General features: G+C 47.8%; 1 protein-coding gene across 1 annotated transcript; it reads left to right on the forward strand.

Annotated features, from left to right (window-relative positions):
- The first annotated feature begins 1034 nt into the window (after positions 1-1034).
- Positions 1035-14746, forward strand: Btnl2 (butyrophilin like 2). The gene is made up of 10 exons (XM_032888840.1): positions 1035-1321; positions 1671-1801; positions 2550-2633; positions 4339-4686; positions 7158-7439; positions 8887-8907; positions 9402-9749; positions 11433-11711; positions 12776-12871; positions 14622-14746. Exons 2-10 carry the CDS (start codon positions 1735-1737, stop codon positions 14708-14710), a joined length of 1614 nt encoding a protein of 537 aa, XP_032744731.1. The 5' UTR covers positions 1035-1321; positions 1671-1734; the 3' UTR covers positions 14711-14746.
- Positions 14747-17113: the final 2367 nt, after the last annotated feature.

Raw genomic sequence — 17113 nt, forward strand, 5'->3', positions numbered from 1 at the left:
AAGGACAGTCACACTTTGGTGTTACACTGTTACAGTGAAGGACAGTCACTGCTTTGGTGTTAAACTGTTACAGTGAAGGACAGTCACACTGTGGTGTTACACTGTTACAGTGAAGGACAGTCACACTTTGGTGTTACACTGTTACAGTGAAGGACAGTCACACTTTGGTGTTACACTGTTACAGTGAAGGACAGTCACACTTTGTTACATGTTCACATTCGTGCTTGGTGTTACTGTTACAGTGAAGGACAGTCACACTCTGGTGTGAAGGACAGTCACACTCTGGTGTTACACTGTTACAGTGAAGGACATTCATGCTTTGGTGTTACACTGTTACAGTGAAGGACAGTCACACTCTGGTGTTACACTGCTACAGTGAAGAACAGTCACACTCTGGTGTTACACTGTTACAGTGAAGAACATTCTTCCAAATGAGCTAAACACTGCTCCACCCAGCTCTTAAAAGTGGATCTAGAGACCCCTCAATAATGTCAGAGAGAATTTAGGGGAACCCCAAGGAAGGGCTGAAGAAAGAGGTACCCAGAACAGGGGTGCCCAAGGCCCTCCATCACCAGCCATGTCCATTGTACCCACCCACTATGTCACAACGCTTATTACAGTTCTTGGTGAAGCATTTGTTTTCCAGTAAAAGAGAAAGAATAAAACAAAACCATACAGGCACCTTGGCCTGATGCTCTGGTCTGGGAGAAGGAATGTCCCCTCCTAGTCTTGATTTTCTCCTCAGGAGGTGAAGGTTGAGTATCTGATAGACAGACATGCTATGCACTCTGAAGCCCCACGGACTCCGTGTTGTGAGGGAGCTTGGCCCTAGGTGGGGAATCATACTATTCAGCAAGCTGGAGGGCAGGATGAAGTAGCCATGATGTAGGTCACTACCAGATGCCAAGTCACCTACCTGTTGGACAGGGTGTGGAGCAGGAGCCAGCCTGAGTGCCGGCATTCTGAAGAGATAAGTGTCAACATTATAACTGCCTAGAAGGCTAGATGAGTCACAACAGAGTCCAGTCAAAGTCCACCTGCCTTCTGAGTTTCACTTTTAAGTATATCACAATGAGTGGGAGGTGAATGTGCTGTTCTGACTGGAGCCTCATTTTAGAGTGATCCTCAGGGACTTGACTCTGCCTCCAAGTTGACAACATTCAAATCTTGGTTCACCCAAGCCAGAGACGCTTCCACTTTCCTTGGCTGCTCCATCTCCAGTGCTCTCCCGTCTTTAGACACCTGCTATGTGATTGAAGGACACACCTGTGGCTGAGTGCGACCAAGAGCCTCCATTTCACCCTAGAGGAGAGAGCGACAGGTGAGTGGCTTGGAGAGTTTCTCATGAAGGACGAACACGGGAGCGGGGACGGGGAGGAGTCAACTATGAGGAGGAAGTAGGTAGGGCCTACGCACAGCCAGCATCCTGTCAGGAAATGGCTCTTACTTCTTGTTGATCTCCACTGAGCATTTTTTTTAAAGAGAGTGGTGTTTGAAACAGGCTCCCACTCAATAGCTGACTTCCAACACATGGCAATCCTCCTGCCTCAGCCTTTTGGGTGCTGAGATTATAGTGAGCTACCACAGCAAGCTGAATTTTTCTCTTTTTAACGTCATTGTCTCTTTAGCTCGGGACCGCTTTTCTTTCCAATCAAAAAAACTTTCTTCAGCTCAGGTTGGCCTCAAACTGGATATCCTCCTGCCTCATCCTCTTCAGTATTTGCCTCCTGGTGTATGGAATTTCAACCTCAGGATTCACAAGAGGTAGAAGAAGGAATTCAAGGTCATCCTTGGCTACATAGTAAGTTAGAAGCCAGCTGGACTAAGAGAGACCTTAGAAAGGAGGAGCCGTAGGGATAATGTATAGTGTAACCCCATAGGGAGAGCTCAGATGTGAGTGAGTCAGCTGTGATCAATAACCTCAAAGAACAGGGCCAGACCATGATCTGATAGTGACGGGTTTGGTGCTGGTTGTTTATTAAGATAGCATAGCCAGCAGACGTCCCAGTTAGCTTGCTATTGCTGTGATTAAAAAACAAAACAAAACAAAACAAAAACAAAAAACAAACAAACAAACAAACAAAAAAACCAAAACAAACCCATCAGGACCAAAAGCAACCCGGGAAAGAAATCATTAATTTCACCTTATAGCTTGCAATCCACTATGAAGGGAAATCAGGGCAGGAACTCAAACAAGAACCTGGAGGCAGGCACTGAAGCAGAGACCATGGAGCAACACCGCTTCCTGGTTTGCCCTCTACAGCTTGCTCAGCTTGCCTTTTTATATCATGCAAGCCCACCTGCCTAGGGGTGGCACCGCCCACAGTGGGCTGGGTCCTCCCCCATCAATCATTAATCAGGAACCCCCCTCCCCCAAATTTACCCATAAGCCAATCTGGAGGCAATTCGTCAGTTAAGGATCCCTTTTGTCAGATGACTCTAGCTTGTGTCAAGTTAACAAAACAAAAACAAAAACAAAACAAAAAAACAACGCAGAAACTGCAGGGAATGGTGGGTAATCACAGCTGCACTTTCTGTGTTTGCTCCAGGCAGGATGGTGGATTGCCCAGGCTACAGTCTATCTGGCGTAGCTGCCTCCTTCCTCTTCGTCCTGCTGACTATGAAGCACCCAGGTAGGGTCCCTTCCTCCCTCACTGCCATGCCGTGCGGATCTAAAATGCACAGTCTCAAAACCCAACCCGGTCACCTGGAAAGCACGTTGGAATCAGTAGCTGGAGCGCGCGCAGTTTTCATCCAATACTCGAACTCTGTGGCCAAGATGGCGCATGTAAATCCCACCAACGAAAGACACAAGATCTCTGTCTAAGTTCTGGAGAAGATTTTTGAGCAGTATTTATTTTTATTTCATCTTAAATCTGAGTTAAATAAGAGTACTTTATGACTACTTTTATTTGATTAGCTTTTAATGTTACATTTATGTGTATGTGGGTGGGGCAAGCGCATGTACAAGGTATGGGGGGGGGTGTGCACGCTGCAGCTTGCATATGGGGGTCAGAAAACAATTCACTTTAGCTGGTTCTCCTTTCCCACCATGTGGATCCTGGAACTTAAACTCCCGTTCTTCAGGCTTGGTTGCAAGTGCTTTTCCCTGCTAAGCTTCCACTCTCTCCTCCTCTCTACATGGGATATTGAGCCTACCCAGGCTGGCCTCTAACCTCACCAAGATGACCTAGCCACAATGACCTTGAACTCCTGATCCTTCCTGCCTTCACCTCCCCAGTTCTGGGACAGCCAAGGAAGAATGGGTGTTTGGGGGGTTGGGGATTTAGCTCAGTGGTAGAGGGCTTGCCTAGCAAGCGCAAGGCCCGGGGTTCAGTCCCCAGCTCCAAAAAAAAAAAAAAAAAAAAAAGAATGGGTGTCCGTGACATGAAATTCTCAGGCATCGAAGCCTACAGCATTATCAAACATATCTTTGATTTTCAGATATCAAAGAACATAACTTAAAATTTGATCAGAAGACTCAAACTTTCCAGGCAAGCCTTGTCTCTAACCCACCATGAGACACTTTTGTAAAACTCACATTTGCTATTTATGGGACCTTTGCCTTCTCCAGAAGGAAAGAAAACAAAAACAAAACAAAAAAAAAGCAAAAAACAAACAAACAAAAAAAACCCAACCAACCAAACAAACAAAAAACCCGAAATCAGCTCCTTCCCTGGAATGAATGACCCTGGGAGGTAGAAGAATCCAGAGGCATAACTGTTTACCTAAACTCAAAATGACTCCAGAATTAAAATGAAGTCCCCGTGGAAACATCAGCTCATATATTAATTTATTTGGGAATGGACCCCAGAGATGTGGTAGCTTTGCTATCTTAAAGATGGGTAGTTTAAGCCTGCAAATCACAGGGCTGGAGAGGTGGCTCCATTGAGAGTACTGAAAGGTCTTCCAGAGACCCGAGTTCAGTTCCCAGCACCACCTACCGATGGCTCACAACCACTTGTAAGCCAGCTCCAGGGGACCTGATCCTCTCTTCTGATCCTCACACACATGTGCGTGCCCACACAAACACGCGTAATTTAAAATAAAACACTTTAAAGAAAAAAAATCCAGGACCCAAAAGCTCATGAACCACGGAATTGCGACAACCACAAGGCTGGTGATACACATTCACGTTCAAACTTTTAAACTTTAGAACACATACCGTTTAATTTTTTTTTAACCAGAAAATGTACATGCTTCCGTGTTTTAATTCTCGGAAACATAGACATTAAATCCCCCGCTGCTTTCTGTTAACAAGTTCCAGCATCTTGGCTACTCAAAGCAAGCATCCTGGTCCTCCGGCTTGAGTCTGTCCCCTCTTTCACCGTTCTGTAGATGACTTCAGAGTGGTCGGTCCTGCCCTCCCTATCCTGGCCAACGTTGGAGAAGACGCACTGCTAACCTGTCGGCTCCTCCCCAAGAGGACAACAGCACGCATGGAGGTGAGGTGGTACCGCTCCGACCCTGACACGCCTGTGGTGCTGTACCGGGATGGAGCTGAGGTGACTGGGCTAGCGATGGAGGGCTACAGAGGCCGGGTAGAGTGGACGGAGGACAGCACTGAAGAAGGGAGTGTGGCTCTGAAGATTCGACAGGTGCAGCCAGGTGACGATGGCCAGTACTGGTGCCGCATCCAGGAGGGAGACTACTGGAGAGAGGCAAGTGTGCTACTCCAAGTGGCAGGTGAGCACTGGCCCAGGCCTCGGGGGCACAGGGGAGCACAAGGGGGCATCCACTTACCTGTGGGAACTGTATCACCCCTTGCAAAATTCCTTTTCAACCACCGAAGGAAGACATTCTCTCTCTCTCTCTCTCTCTCTCTCTCTCTCTCTCTCTCTCTCCTCTCTCTCTCTCTCTCTCTCTTTTTTTAAAGGAATCTCTCCCTTTACTCTCTGTGTCTCCTCTCCTCTCTCTCTCTCTCTCTCCCTCTCTCTCTCTCTCTCTCTCTCTCTCTCTCTCTCTCTCTCTCTCTCTCTCTCTCTCTCTCTCTCTCTCTCTCTCTCTCTCACTCTCTCACACACACACACACACACACACACACACATACAGGTCTGTCTCTTATACACATCTAGATGTGTATAAGAGACAGGGTGTGCACCAGAAGAGGGCATCAGATCTCTTTACAGATGGTTGTGAGCCACCATGAGGTTGCTGGGAATTGAACTCAGGACCTCTGGAAGAACAGTCAGTGCCCTTAACCACTGAGCCATCTCCCCAGTCCCTCCTCTTCATTTTTTAAAAAATTAACTCTTTGAGAATCTCATACAATGTATTTTGATCATATCCTTCCCCTCCCCCACCCATCCCAAACTCCACCCCCTTCTCCACCCTTACAATCATGGCTTCCCCTCCTCTTCTCTTTCTTCTATCCAGTATGAGTTGTGCTGTCCACATATTCGAGTGGGTGAGCATCTGCTGAGCTTGCTCAACCTATAAGGGGCTGCACCCCTTAAGGAAAATTGACTTCCTGCTTCCAGCCCATCCCCCGCTCCCAGCAGCTATCAGTCACCAATATCTTCTCAGCTGGGCGTGGGATCCATGCCCAGCTCCCCTGTATGCTGGGATATTGTCTGGTTTGAGGTCTTGTGCACGCTGTCAGAACCGCCCTAGTTGCAGAAGGAGAGGTGGGGCAAATCCAGTTGGTTCACCAGGGAATGATTGTCTGGGGACACTGGCTTCTCTGGCCAATGCAGTTCTTTCTTTGAAAACTCCTTTAGCATGTGCTCCATGTGCAAAGTGATGGGTCCTGTGACGCTTTCGTTCCGTTTATCATGGCCTTCGATCATTTCACCCATGCCTTCTCCTGTCGCCTCCCATCACCCCCTTCTGCTTCACACCGTGGTCTCCAGTCCCACCCGCTTCCCGTGGATGAGTTACTTTAATTCTTTCGGAGTGAATAAAGCGGGTGCTAGAGAGACGGCTCAGCAGTTAAGAGCCCACGTTGCTCTTTCAGAGGACCCAGGTTTGATTCCTGCCACCCACACGGCAGCTTACACCATCTGCAACTCCAATTCCCGGGGTTCAATGTCGTCTTTGGACTCCACGGGCACGAGGCACACACGTGAGGCAGATGCACGCACAAAACACCCGCGCACATAAAATAAAATTTAGTACCCCACTTGATATCATCTGTGAATGGATACCCGGGCTGATCCTACCACATTGGCATTGGGAAGCACTGGGAAGGGGTCTTTCTTCAATGAATCAATATGAGCTTAATTCCCCTTGGGTGGGGCAATGAGTGTTACACATCGGTTCTGATTTTAAGGGTCTGTTTGTTCGTTTGTTTGTTGTTTGGGTTTTTTTTTTTTTTTTTTTTTTGAGAAACAACCACACAGAACTTTATTTTCTTGACACTTGTAACTGTAATTGTTCCCATTACTACGTTCAGTTGGTTCAATGGATGTGAGAATCTGTGTATTTCTGAGCTGCAGGTGGAGCTGGACAGTGACTCACGCCACACTCGGGGACACTGAAAATTAAGTCAAGTGTTTCCTGTGGGTGCAAGTGAAAGGCTTCCTCGTCTGTCTTCCCCGCCAGTGATATAAACAGTTGTAACGTTAAAAAGAAAAAGACACTCCGTGGTTTATACAAATTAGTCTAAAATAGATTTCCCCACTAGAGAAGAGGTACAGTACTTTCCCGACCATTTTACTGCATAACGGAATTGCAACTGCCCACGGAATCTAACAAACCGCAGAAGAAATGAAAACAGCCTATGAATGTGTTGTCCGAGTTAATAATAAATGTCTCATTTACATTAGAGTTCTGCCGTCACCCAAAATGGCAGACACGGGGTGCTTTAGTACGGGGAGCACGAGAAGCAAAGTTGAGGGCACAGAGGTTATCAAGAATAAATTACACCACTTCTTCGGAAGTACCAGAGTCACAAAACAAACGGAGTCACGTTTCCCACCTCCCCCTCTCTCCGTCTGACTCTGAAGAAAAGTATGGTCAGATGTGAACTTTTACAGATATAAACAATCAGATCTCGGTTTGAGTGAGAAGGAACTCTGGTGACATTGTCTGGTTCTCAGACCCTGGGCTCCCACCTCCTCCCTGTGAAGGACCATCCCTGGTCTTGGTTCCATCTGTGGGCTCTGGGGTTCAAGGATATGCTCTCTCTCTCACTCTCCTTCTCACTCTCCCTCTAGCTCTAGGATCCTCCCCAAACATCCATGTGGAGGGGCCCGGAGAAGAAGGGGTCCAGCTCGTGTGCACGTCCCGAGGCTGGTTCCCTGAGCCGGAGATCTATTGGGAGGGCATCAGGGGAGAGAAGTTGATGAGTCTCTCTGAGAACCATGTGTATGGTGAAGATGGGCTGTTCTCTGTGGAAGACACACTGGTGGTCAGGAACGACAGTGTAGAGACAATTTCCTGCTTCATTTACAACCGTGGCCTCAGAGAGCCCCAAGAGGCCACCATTGCCCTTCCAGGTCAGTATTCTGGCTTGGGCACCACGGACCTCGGGTTCCAGGGAAACCAAGGACCTTGGGTTCTGGGCAATGCTCAGTAGTAACTCTTATTCCTCTTTAATCGTATCTAGATAATATGTTAAAATTTATAAACATTCACGGTATCTCAGTAATTTTTACATTCAGCATTTAACTCCACTGTGTTGATTTCACCTCACAGATATTCAACACATTGGAAATATAATAAAATTACTCCTTTAACTGAGACATTTTGCTGTACTGGGCCAGTTGCTTCTAGGAACCAATCATGTGCTTAGTCTGGGTGGGATGGTTTGTTTGACAGCTTCTTGTTATCGTCGTGTCAATAAGTAGTAACAAAACAATAATCAAAACTCACAATACAATAGTGACGGGTGTGTTTCCTATGTCGTTAGAAGTTAGAGTAGAGGAGGAGGATAGCACTTCATGATTCTAAGAGCCCAGAAGGCCCTCATGCTCAATGATAAAGCTCCATTTACCATTAGTATCTATCACCTACATATCTAATCTATCAGTCATCTATCTGCTGTTTGTCCATCTACCAACCATTTATCAATTATCCATCATTTATCTATCTTCATGTGTCTAATCCACTATCTAGATATCACATATCTACCAACCAACATCATCTATCTAATCACCTGCCATTGATCAGTCCTCTATCTTGAACATATCATCAATCAATCGCCTGTCTTTCCAAATACCTACCATCTACCTAATCTGTCATCCATCCATCCATCTATCCATCCATCCATTCACCTATCCATACATCCAATTATCTCCCATCTATCTGTCTCTCTATCTCTCTGTCTTACCTATCTGAAATAGACTTCTTGTGAGACAGTCTCGGTCTATACTCCAGGCTGGTCTCGAACCGACTGCAGCCCTCCTGACTGAGGCTCCCAAAGGTTGTTACTACGTTACTACAGGCGGGGACCAATGTGCTGAGCTAGACATTGTTATTAATGTGATGAGTATTGTCTTTAAACATCTTCAATTGAGACTTTTAGGTCACTGTGTTTGGATGGGTTGCTGATGTAAGCAAAGGGTGCATTAAAGAGTTAAAAGTTAGATGTGCTAATGTTAATTCAGTGCCACACAGTTTTCATTTCTAAGTAATACTTGTTTATGGCCACATATTCCATACTTAGCCCTCATTTATTAAAAACAATACATGTATATTACTAGCGCTCAATAGCAGCAGAAACAAACAGAATTGACAGTGGTAGAACTCACAGCTTTCTGTTGCGAAAAAAGTAAGATCTGTATCACCGGGTGCTCCATGGGAAGAATGAATTTTCTGCTTTTCGTCCTTTTTAAGTAAATCGAGTTCTTGAAAAAATAATGTGAAGCTTACCTTTATTTCTGGAAAGTGTCTTTTCTCTCCTTTACCAAATTCCTTAAAATAGTTTTCTTTTTCCTTCTCCAGAGAAACTCCAGACAGAGCTGGGTGAGTGGGACCTCCATGCACGCCCCTGCATGAGGGCAGAGCCCAGAGAGGACCCGGGACACCTCATGATCCCCATGAGAGAGGGAGGAAATGCGAAAGCACAGCCTCTGGAACCTCCTTCAGGGATTGACTAGGGGAAGGCTTTTCCAATTTCTGTCGCTACACACCTACCTGGCACTCATTTTAGCCCATGATCAGAGGGTAGCACAAACTGATTGTGTAAAGTCAGCTGGGTTAGAAATGATGGCATATTCATTTTATTCTGAGAGCTTTAGCAGTAAAACTTCCGTATTGGTGTGTAGCCTGGCCTTTCATTAATGTTTCCTTCAGACTACTGTGCTCTTCTTTAAACTGCATGCAGAGACTGCAAGTTCCACCTTCCTCTAAGGAGGGTCTCTGAGCCTCATGCCTGCCTTGGGATACTCAAGGGTTCTGAACCTCACAGTGTGTCTGTGTTGGTTCATCCCTCACCCCTTGTCTGGTGTATTTAACAGCTTCCTCGAGGGTAATCGGACCTCCCCAAGCCATCCCTGTCCGAGTTGGAGAGACCATAGAATTAACTTGTCAGCTCTCACCTCAAACGGACGCTCAGAGCTTGGAGGTGAGGTGGCTCCGAGCCCGCTATTACCCTGTAGTCCACGTGTATACAAATGGGGCCCACGAGGCCAGAGAACAGATGGCAGAATACAGAGGGAGGACTTCACTGGTGACCGACGCCATCCACGAGGGAAAACTGACCCTGCAGATCCACAACGCCAGAACTTCGGATGAGGGGCAGTACCGGTGCCTTTTTGGAGAAGATGGTGTCTACCAGGAGGCCCGTGTAGATGTGCAGGTGATGGGTAAGGATTACCAGGTGGATCTTATGGCCCCTCCAGCTTCCTAACACAGTGGCACGCTGGTTCCAGGGGGATTTCTCTGACACCCAAAATGTTCTCTGTGCTCATTCATTTTCAAGTTTATACTGAACTTTCGGATACACGGATTTGGGGTTTTAAATAATTTATTTATTTATTTTTTTACTAATTCTCTGAAAATTTCAAACCATCTATTTTGGTCATATTCACCACCCAACTTCCTGTCCTCTTTATAGAAAGTTAATAAGCCATGAACTCCTTTTTTCTGTTGTCCACATACTCATGCGTGTAGAGCCATCCACTGGAGCAAGGCCAACCTGCCAGGAGCCACATCCTTAAAGAGAACTGACTCTCCCACCCCCTGTCCATCCATCCATCCATCCATCCATCCATCCATCCATCCAACCATCCATCCACCCATCCATCCATCCATCCATCCACCCATCCATCTATCCATCCATCCATCTATCCATCCACCCATCCATCCATCCATCCATCAACTGTCCATAGCTCCTTAGCTAGGAGTGGGCTCGTGAGCCCCTCCCACTCCCAAGCTGGAGCGCTGACCAGCTTAATCTAGTGCAGGTCTTGGGTAGGCAACCACAGCCGCTGTGGTGCTGTGGTCCTGTCCTGTCCAGACACTGTCTCAGTACAGTGCCCATCCCCCAACCTCTGACTCCTATAATAGGTCTACTTCCTTCTTCCATGGTGGTCGCTTAGCCGTAGGGGGAGGGGACAACGACATAGACGTCTCATTTGTACCTGAGCCCTCCGTTCAATCTCTGCGCTTTGAGTAGCTGTGAGTTTCTGTCTTAACCACGTCCCACTGCAAGAGAAACTTCTCTGATGAGGTCTGAGGCCTGTGCTAATCTATGAGTACAAAGATAAAGAATTTGAAAGGCAGCTGGATACTATGTCCATCTAGCAAACTATCAGTAGCAAGGTCTCTCCCTCGGGCTGCAAGCTTCACCGCTGTGAGTTCTTGGTCAGACCGGCAGCACTAGGCATGTGTTTCCTGCTGTTGAAATTTTAAGTGCAGAGCAATCAGGAAGGTGGGGCTCTCAAGCACTCTGTAAAGTGACAGTCTGAGAATATTCCTGGTGATTTTACACAAACCTCATTATTTCACAGCGCTACTAAGATTCTGGGAAATGTGAAGTTTCCAGGAAGTGCAGGAATTCGAAGACTCAGCTAGGTCTACCGCAGGCACAGAATCTGTCAAGACTGACAATCTTGGTGTACTTGGAGGGCAGCAGACAAAAATCAGCCCTAGGAACAGCTCTCCAACGTCAGCAGACAGGAACAGGACATGCCTAGAGGGCCGTCTGTTACAAGGCTAGCTGCCTCTGCTTTGGGAAGCCTCTCTTCATGTGTCTCATTTCTGATCAAAGTTACTTTGTTGTCAAGGTCAAGAAGGAAAAAGGAGTTGAGCTTACAAAAAAAAAAAAAAAAAAAGATTTGAAAATGTATTTTCTTTTAACTCCCAATCTATCCCAGAAGACTTTGCAACAAAAATAGAAAAACAGAACAAGAAACCTTGTAGCCAGTCTGAGCTCCCAAGGGAGGTCATTGGCCCAGAGCTCAGTCCTCACCTCTCCCTTCTCCCGGAAGTTGCTGACCACACACACGTGGGGAGGCTCCATTTGTCTTCTTGCTCTCTGTCCCCAGCGGTGGGTTCCACCCCACAGATCACCAGGGAGGTCTTGAAAGATGGAGGAACACAGCTGAGGTGTACGTCCGATGGGTGGTTCCCACGGCCCCACGTGCAGTGGAGGGACAGAGACGGAAGGACCCTGCCATCGTTTTCTGAGGCCTTTCGGCAAGGAAGCCAGGAGCTGTTCCAGGTGGAGACTCTCCTGCTGGTCACAAATGGCTCCATGGTGAATGTGACCTGCTCCATCAGCCTCCCTCTGGGCGAGGAGAAAACTGCACGTTTTCCTCTCTCAGGTTGGTGACTGTGTACCTTCCTCCTCTGGTTTGGGAAGCAAGTGTCAAATGGCTTGGGCTCTGTTTTTTTCTTTGAGAGGTTTCATGTGTTCAGGCTCGCCTCGGACTTCTGATCCTCCTGCCTCTGCATCCCAGGTGCCGGGATTACGGTTGTGCACCCCACACTCAGCCTGCTGCTGCTGTTTCTTCTGCTCCCTCTTTCCTTCCCCCTCCTCCTTCCCCTCCTCTTCCTCCTCCTCCTCCTCTCCCTTCTTCCTCTTTTCTTCTTTTCCTCTTCCTACTTTAATTTATTCTCCATGGTGGGTATTTTTTTTAAATAAATCTTTTAAAAATAAATATCATCTCTTGCAAAGTTTGCCTATAGGTAACCTAAGGACAACATTCCTCTGAGTTTCTTGTCCCCCCTCCCCTGCCCCCCCTGTGTGTGTGTGTGTGTGTGTGTGTGTGTGTGTGTGTGTGTGTGTGTGTGTGTGGTGTGTGTGTGTGTGTGTGTGGTGTGTGTGTGTGTGTGAGTGTGTGTGGTGTGTGTGTGTGTGTGTGTGTGTGTGTGTGTGTGTGTGTGTGTGGTGTGAGTGTGTGTGTGTGTGTGTGTGTGTGTGTGTGTGTGTGTGTGTGTGTGTGTGTGTGTGTGTGTGTGTGTGATGTGTGTATATGTATGTTGTATGTGCTGTGTGGTGTGTGTGTGTGTGATTGTGTCTTTTACTCTATCTACAAACTCCCCTTGCTGTCAAAACAATTCTGACACTTTCCTTCCTCCTTGGTGTGGATTTTACTCTGCACTAAAAATTAATTTTCCTCAAATCCCTGTCAGTTATAGTCTGGGAGACTTTGTTTTACCACGGTAGTTACTCCAGTGATTCTGAGGCTGAGCGATATAACGGGAAGGAGAGAAGGAAATGGGGCAGGGCACCAGCAGACCTAAGTTTGCCTGCTTCCCTTGGCACCTGAGCAGCAGGAAGACTGAGCCAGTGGCCCTGGAGAGACCCAACTCTCAGGCTGCTCACATAAGAAAAGCCATGGAGATGTTTCCCTCATCTCATGACCTACTGGGGTTTGCATTTCAGACTCCAGGATAGCTTTGTTATGGATGGCCCTGCCTGTCCTGGTGCTGCCTCTCGCCATGGCTGTCGACCTGATCAAGGTGAAACGGCGGACGAAAGGTGAGTGGGTGAACAGGACGGCGGACGGGCACCTAGTCATTCCTCAGCAGCCGATGAGGCCTGGCTTACATTCATGTCATCAAAGCCCAGCGCTGAGTGAGCTTGGAGTTTACAGATAAATCAGCAATGGGGTTAAAAGACACTAACTTTGGAGCCGGAGAGACAGCTCAGTGTTTGAAACATGAGGATCTGGATTTGCATAACCCTGGTCATGTCAGTCTCATCCAGCCTGCTGGGGAAGTACGAGATGCCGTGACCCCTCAGCATAGGAGGATCAGAGGAACCAGAAAGCACTTAGGAGGGAGCTGGAGAGATGGCGAGGGGGAGCTGAGTACTTGCTGCTCTTGCACAGGACCTGAGTTCCGTGCATACCTAGTGGCTCACCGCCATCTGTAACTCAGGGACTTGGCACCTTCTTCTGGCCTCCGCAAGCAGCAAACGTGCCGCGGTTCACAGATAGACGTCCATGCAGGCAGAACATTCCTACACGTAAAATAATAAAAAAATAATAAAATACATTCTTTTAAAACAAGCTGGAGGAGGAGACAAAGGAAGGACAGTGGGGAAGAATAATGAAGGGCAAGAGAGTTCCGTGACACCTGTGTAAGAAAAGGCCACAGTGGAACCTGCCACTACTTGGAGCTGGAGAGGTGGCTCAGGGGTTGAGAGCACTGGTTGCACTTGCAGAGGACCCAGGTTCCGTTCTCAGCACCCACATTGCCGCTCACAGCTGTCTGTGACTCCAGTTCCAGGAGAGGTGTGCAGCCTCAGGCTTCCTGTCCTGCCTTGACAATACCCAGCCATGACCCTACGTCCTCAACTGTTATCCCACCCCACCGCCAAGCAGGAAATCTCCAATCCTCTAATGTTTCAGTCAAGTGAACTAAACCCTATCTGGTCCCCAACTTCCGGGGCTCCATCTCTCTGTCAGCCTATAAATTATTCAAACAGTCCCATGCCCTTGGAAACTCAGAGCTCCCGTATCTTTAGTTTCCACAGAGCTGTCCCTCCGCTCCCAAGTGCTATCCTGTGTTCCTGCATGGACCAGGCCTTAGGCCATTCCCTCTCCCCCCAGGTTGTGGGCACAGCACTGTGTCCACTGCTGGTATCTTATGTGCCTGTCTTGGATGGACGATCCTTCTCACCAAAAAGGGAACAGGAGACTGAGGCAGAGTGTTGATGACAGTGAACCCAACCGTGGTGTTAGATGGGGTGGGGTGGGGGGTGGAGCGGGGGTAAGGGGGGCAGCTATTGATACAATGTTTTCCTTTGCCCTGAAAAGGAAGACAAGTCTGTCAGACAGCAAGACAGGACACTGGTAGGGACCCCCCCTTCCACCCCAAGGGCAAGAGAGATAACCGCACCCCCAAGCTCTTTCTTGACTGTTTCTGTAGTAGCAAAGCCTAATTTCCTGATTTAAAAAGCACTTCTCAGGGCAGAAGTCTAGCGTTTATATTGTTTATTACTTACAGATGTCTCCTCTGTTTCCAGGACCCACAAACTTCTCTTCACTGCAAACTGTATGGTCATTTTTTTTCTCCACCCAGTGACTTTTCTTCTCTGCCCAATCCTATTGTGTATTTTTTCTAGGGGTCGTGGGTCCCAGGGCCTGCTGGTATTCCATCTCAGTCCTACGCCCAGCCGGAAGCCCATGGACCCTGCTCTGTGTGACCCCAGTTGTCTGTGACTCCTTCCTCTCTCCTCATCCTTGACACTCTGTAATCCCCTCTTCCTCCGTTTTACCTTCCAGACCAAAAACACAACGGCAATCGGGAAAATGACAGGAATGGTGAAAGCCAAAGGCGAAGGCTTTCCTCTGATGATGAGAGGCTCAGATAAAAATGCATCCCGAAAGCCCAGCGCACACCATCTTTCCCCTCAATAAGCAGCTCTGCGCTGACATGGAGTGGCTTCACCTGCTGCTGACCAAAGGTTTTTCATGGACCCGGACCCATTCCTGATGGAGCTGACACCCACAGTCGGGGACGCCTAGACCTGAGCCAACCCAACATAGTCTTGGTCCCGCCCTCACAGTGATGGAATCTTCTCTGCCTTTGCCTCTTTCTGCTACCCCTCAGGTGATGGTTCCTTGCCTGTGCATAGCAGCATAGGAGCTCTCTTTACCTTCTGGGCCCACCATGGATGGAAGACCCTAGACCTGGGGAGAAACGTTGCTCATCTGAGACCTGGATGGGTTTTTCTAGAAACTTCCACTCCAGTAGCACCAGAGGAACAGAGCAGGTGGGAGGAGAGGGTGTCTTGCTTCTTTCCTCAAGAGAAAGGACTGTGAGTCACGGTTATGGAAGACCCAACACTTGCACTACAAATCAGGCCAGGGGTCATAGAAATAACTAAGGGGTTAAAAGCACTGCCTGCTCTTGCAGAGGACCCCAGTTCCATTCCCAGCACCCACATGGTAGGTCACGGCCATCTATAACTCCAGTTCTAGGGGATCGGACACCCATTTTGACCGTCTAAGGGCACAGGCACACGTCTGGTACACAGACGTACATGTAGGCCAAACATCCATACATATAAGATATAAATGATTTTAAAAAAGAATTAGACCAAAGCCTCTCATGTGGTCTCTATCTGAGTGTGTCTGCAGCTGGTTCATGTAAGGACCACAGAAAGGAGACAGGGGGAAAAAAGGCTACTGCTTAAATCCCTCATAAAGTATTTCACACCTATCTATGCCATGTTCTAGTGCCTCAAAGGACACAATGTTTCCATGCCTAAAACCGTGGTTTCTACAGTTACTTTGTCAAACAATCTCTCTGTCTTGGCACTGTTTGATTGTGGTGACAAAATACCATGGCCAAGGCAACTTTACAAAAGGAAGCATTTGATCTGGGGCCTATGGTTCCAGAGGGCTGGAGCCCATAACCATCATGGCAGGAGGGAACTTGGCATCAGGCAGGCAGGCAGGCACTGAAGCAGTAGCTGAGCACTTATATCTGATCCACAAAGATAAGGCAGAGAGAGCCTAACTCGGAACCATGTGGACCTCGCACCTCGGTGACTCACCTGCTCCCACAAGGCTACTCCTCCTGATCCTTTGCCAGGGTCCCCTAGCTGGGTCTAAGCACTCAATCCCATGAGCCTATGGGGGTCATTCTCATCCCAACCACCACATGCTTGTAACTCCTCTCTAAATTTGCCGTTTTGATCCCCACTGGAGTTTACGAGGACAATAAAAGCAGCTAAATGAGTCCATAGGAGTCTTACTGACTTTTATTTCTTACCTGCAACCCATTCCTTTTCTCTGGCTGTCAAACCCATCCCTTCACGTCCTTACAAGTGGGGGCTGCCAGTGGACCCGTGAATCTGGCACCGACATAAACAGCAGTGCCGGGATGCAGGGAGAACTCAGGAAGGATGCAGTAAGTTATAAAATAACAGACATGCTGATTTTAACAGTATGTACAAGTTCCCCTTCCAATCTCATGTAAGCTCTCCTGGGCTCCCTCCCTCATCTTTTGGATGGAGGAAACATGAAACTCAGTGGCATCACATTTTAGCTAAATTGTATAATCCCCTGCCTATGTTTGGCACCATACCATGATCAGTTAAGAAGGACAAAGTTCTGGACAATAGCACACAATCTACAGGTCAACCAGTCTTCTCAGAGCTGCCTGAGGAGCGGCTGCAACAGGCTCTTATGCAAAAGGAAACAAACACGTACGTGAACTTGGTCCCAAGTAACATGGAACGGATGAACCTAGGAAGCGAGAAGCCACTCAAAATAGACTTTGAGCTCCCGAGAAAACACAGCATGGGAGTCCAAAGTAGAAACCTAAATCATGAGCTAGCCATAAAAGGGAACATCAAAGGATGCCAGGGAGCTGATGGAGGACCAGTGTGATTGCAGATTTAACCAACCAGGCTAAGGGAGCAGAAGATAAGCACCTTCTACGACCAATCAACCACTTCTAAAGGTCGGCCTCAATCTATAGTCCGTGGTCAATCACCTGGTAAGGGAGAGATAATGGCAAGAGCTGAGGTAACCTTGAGACCAGCTCTGAGACTGTTGGAGACCTCTGACCTCTTCCCCGAGTGGAACACTCCTTCTCCACCCAGTGGATTTGTTCTCTTCCGGTTAAATAAATACTCAGTAAGGAAAATGGCCAAACAGCACGGAGGGGGGGATGGGCACAAAGTCCCACCCCCTAACTGAGGATCTAGTGGCATCTGATGGCTGCTGGGAGAAGTGTTCTTTAATAGTGCGATCCCTGGTTTATA

This window comes from Rattus rattus, chromosome 18, assembly GCF_011064425.1.
Source record: "Rattus rattus isolate New Zealand chromosome 18, Rrattus_CSIRO_v1, whole genome shotgun sequence".
Classification (NCBI taxonomy): domain Eukaryota; kingdom Metazoa; phylum Chordata; class Mammalia; order Rodentia; family Muridae; genus Rattus; species Rattus rattus.

What these genes read in the sequence shown, in the direction of transcription:
- Btnl2 (XM_032888840.1), top strand. Translation starts at nt 1,735, where the DNA reads ATGGAATTTCAACCTCAGGATTCACAAGAGGTAGAAGAAGGAATTCAA. An exon ending in AGGTCATCCTTGGCTACATA is followed by an intron (nt 1,802 to 2,549) that starts GTAAGTTAGAAG and finishes TGTTTGCTCCAG; the next exon opens with GCAGGATGGTGGATTGCCCA. An exon ending in GAAACTCCAGACAGAGCTGG is followed by an intron (nt 8,908 to 9,401) that starts GTGAGTGGGACC and finishes TGTATTTAACAG; the next exon opens with CTTCCTCGAGGGTAATCGGA.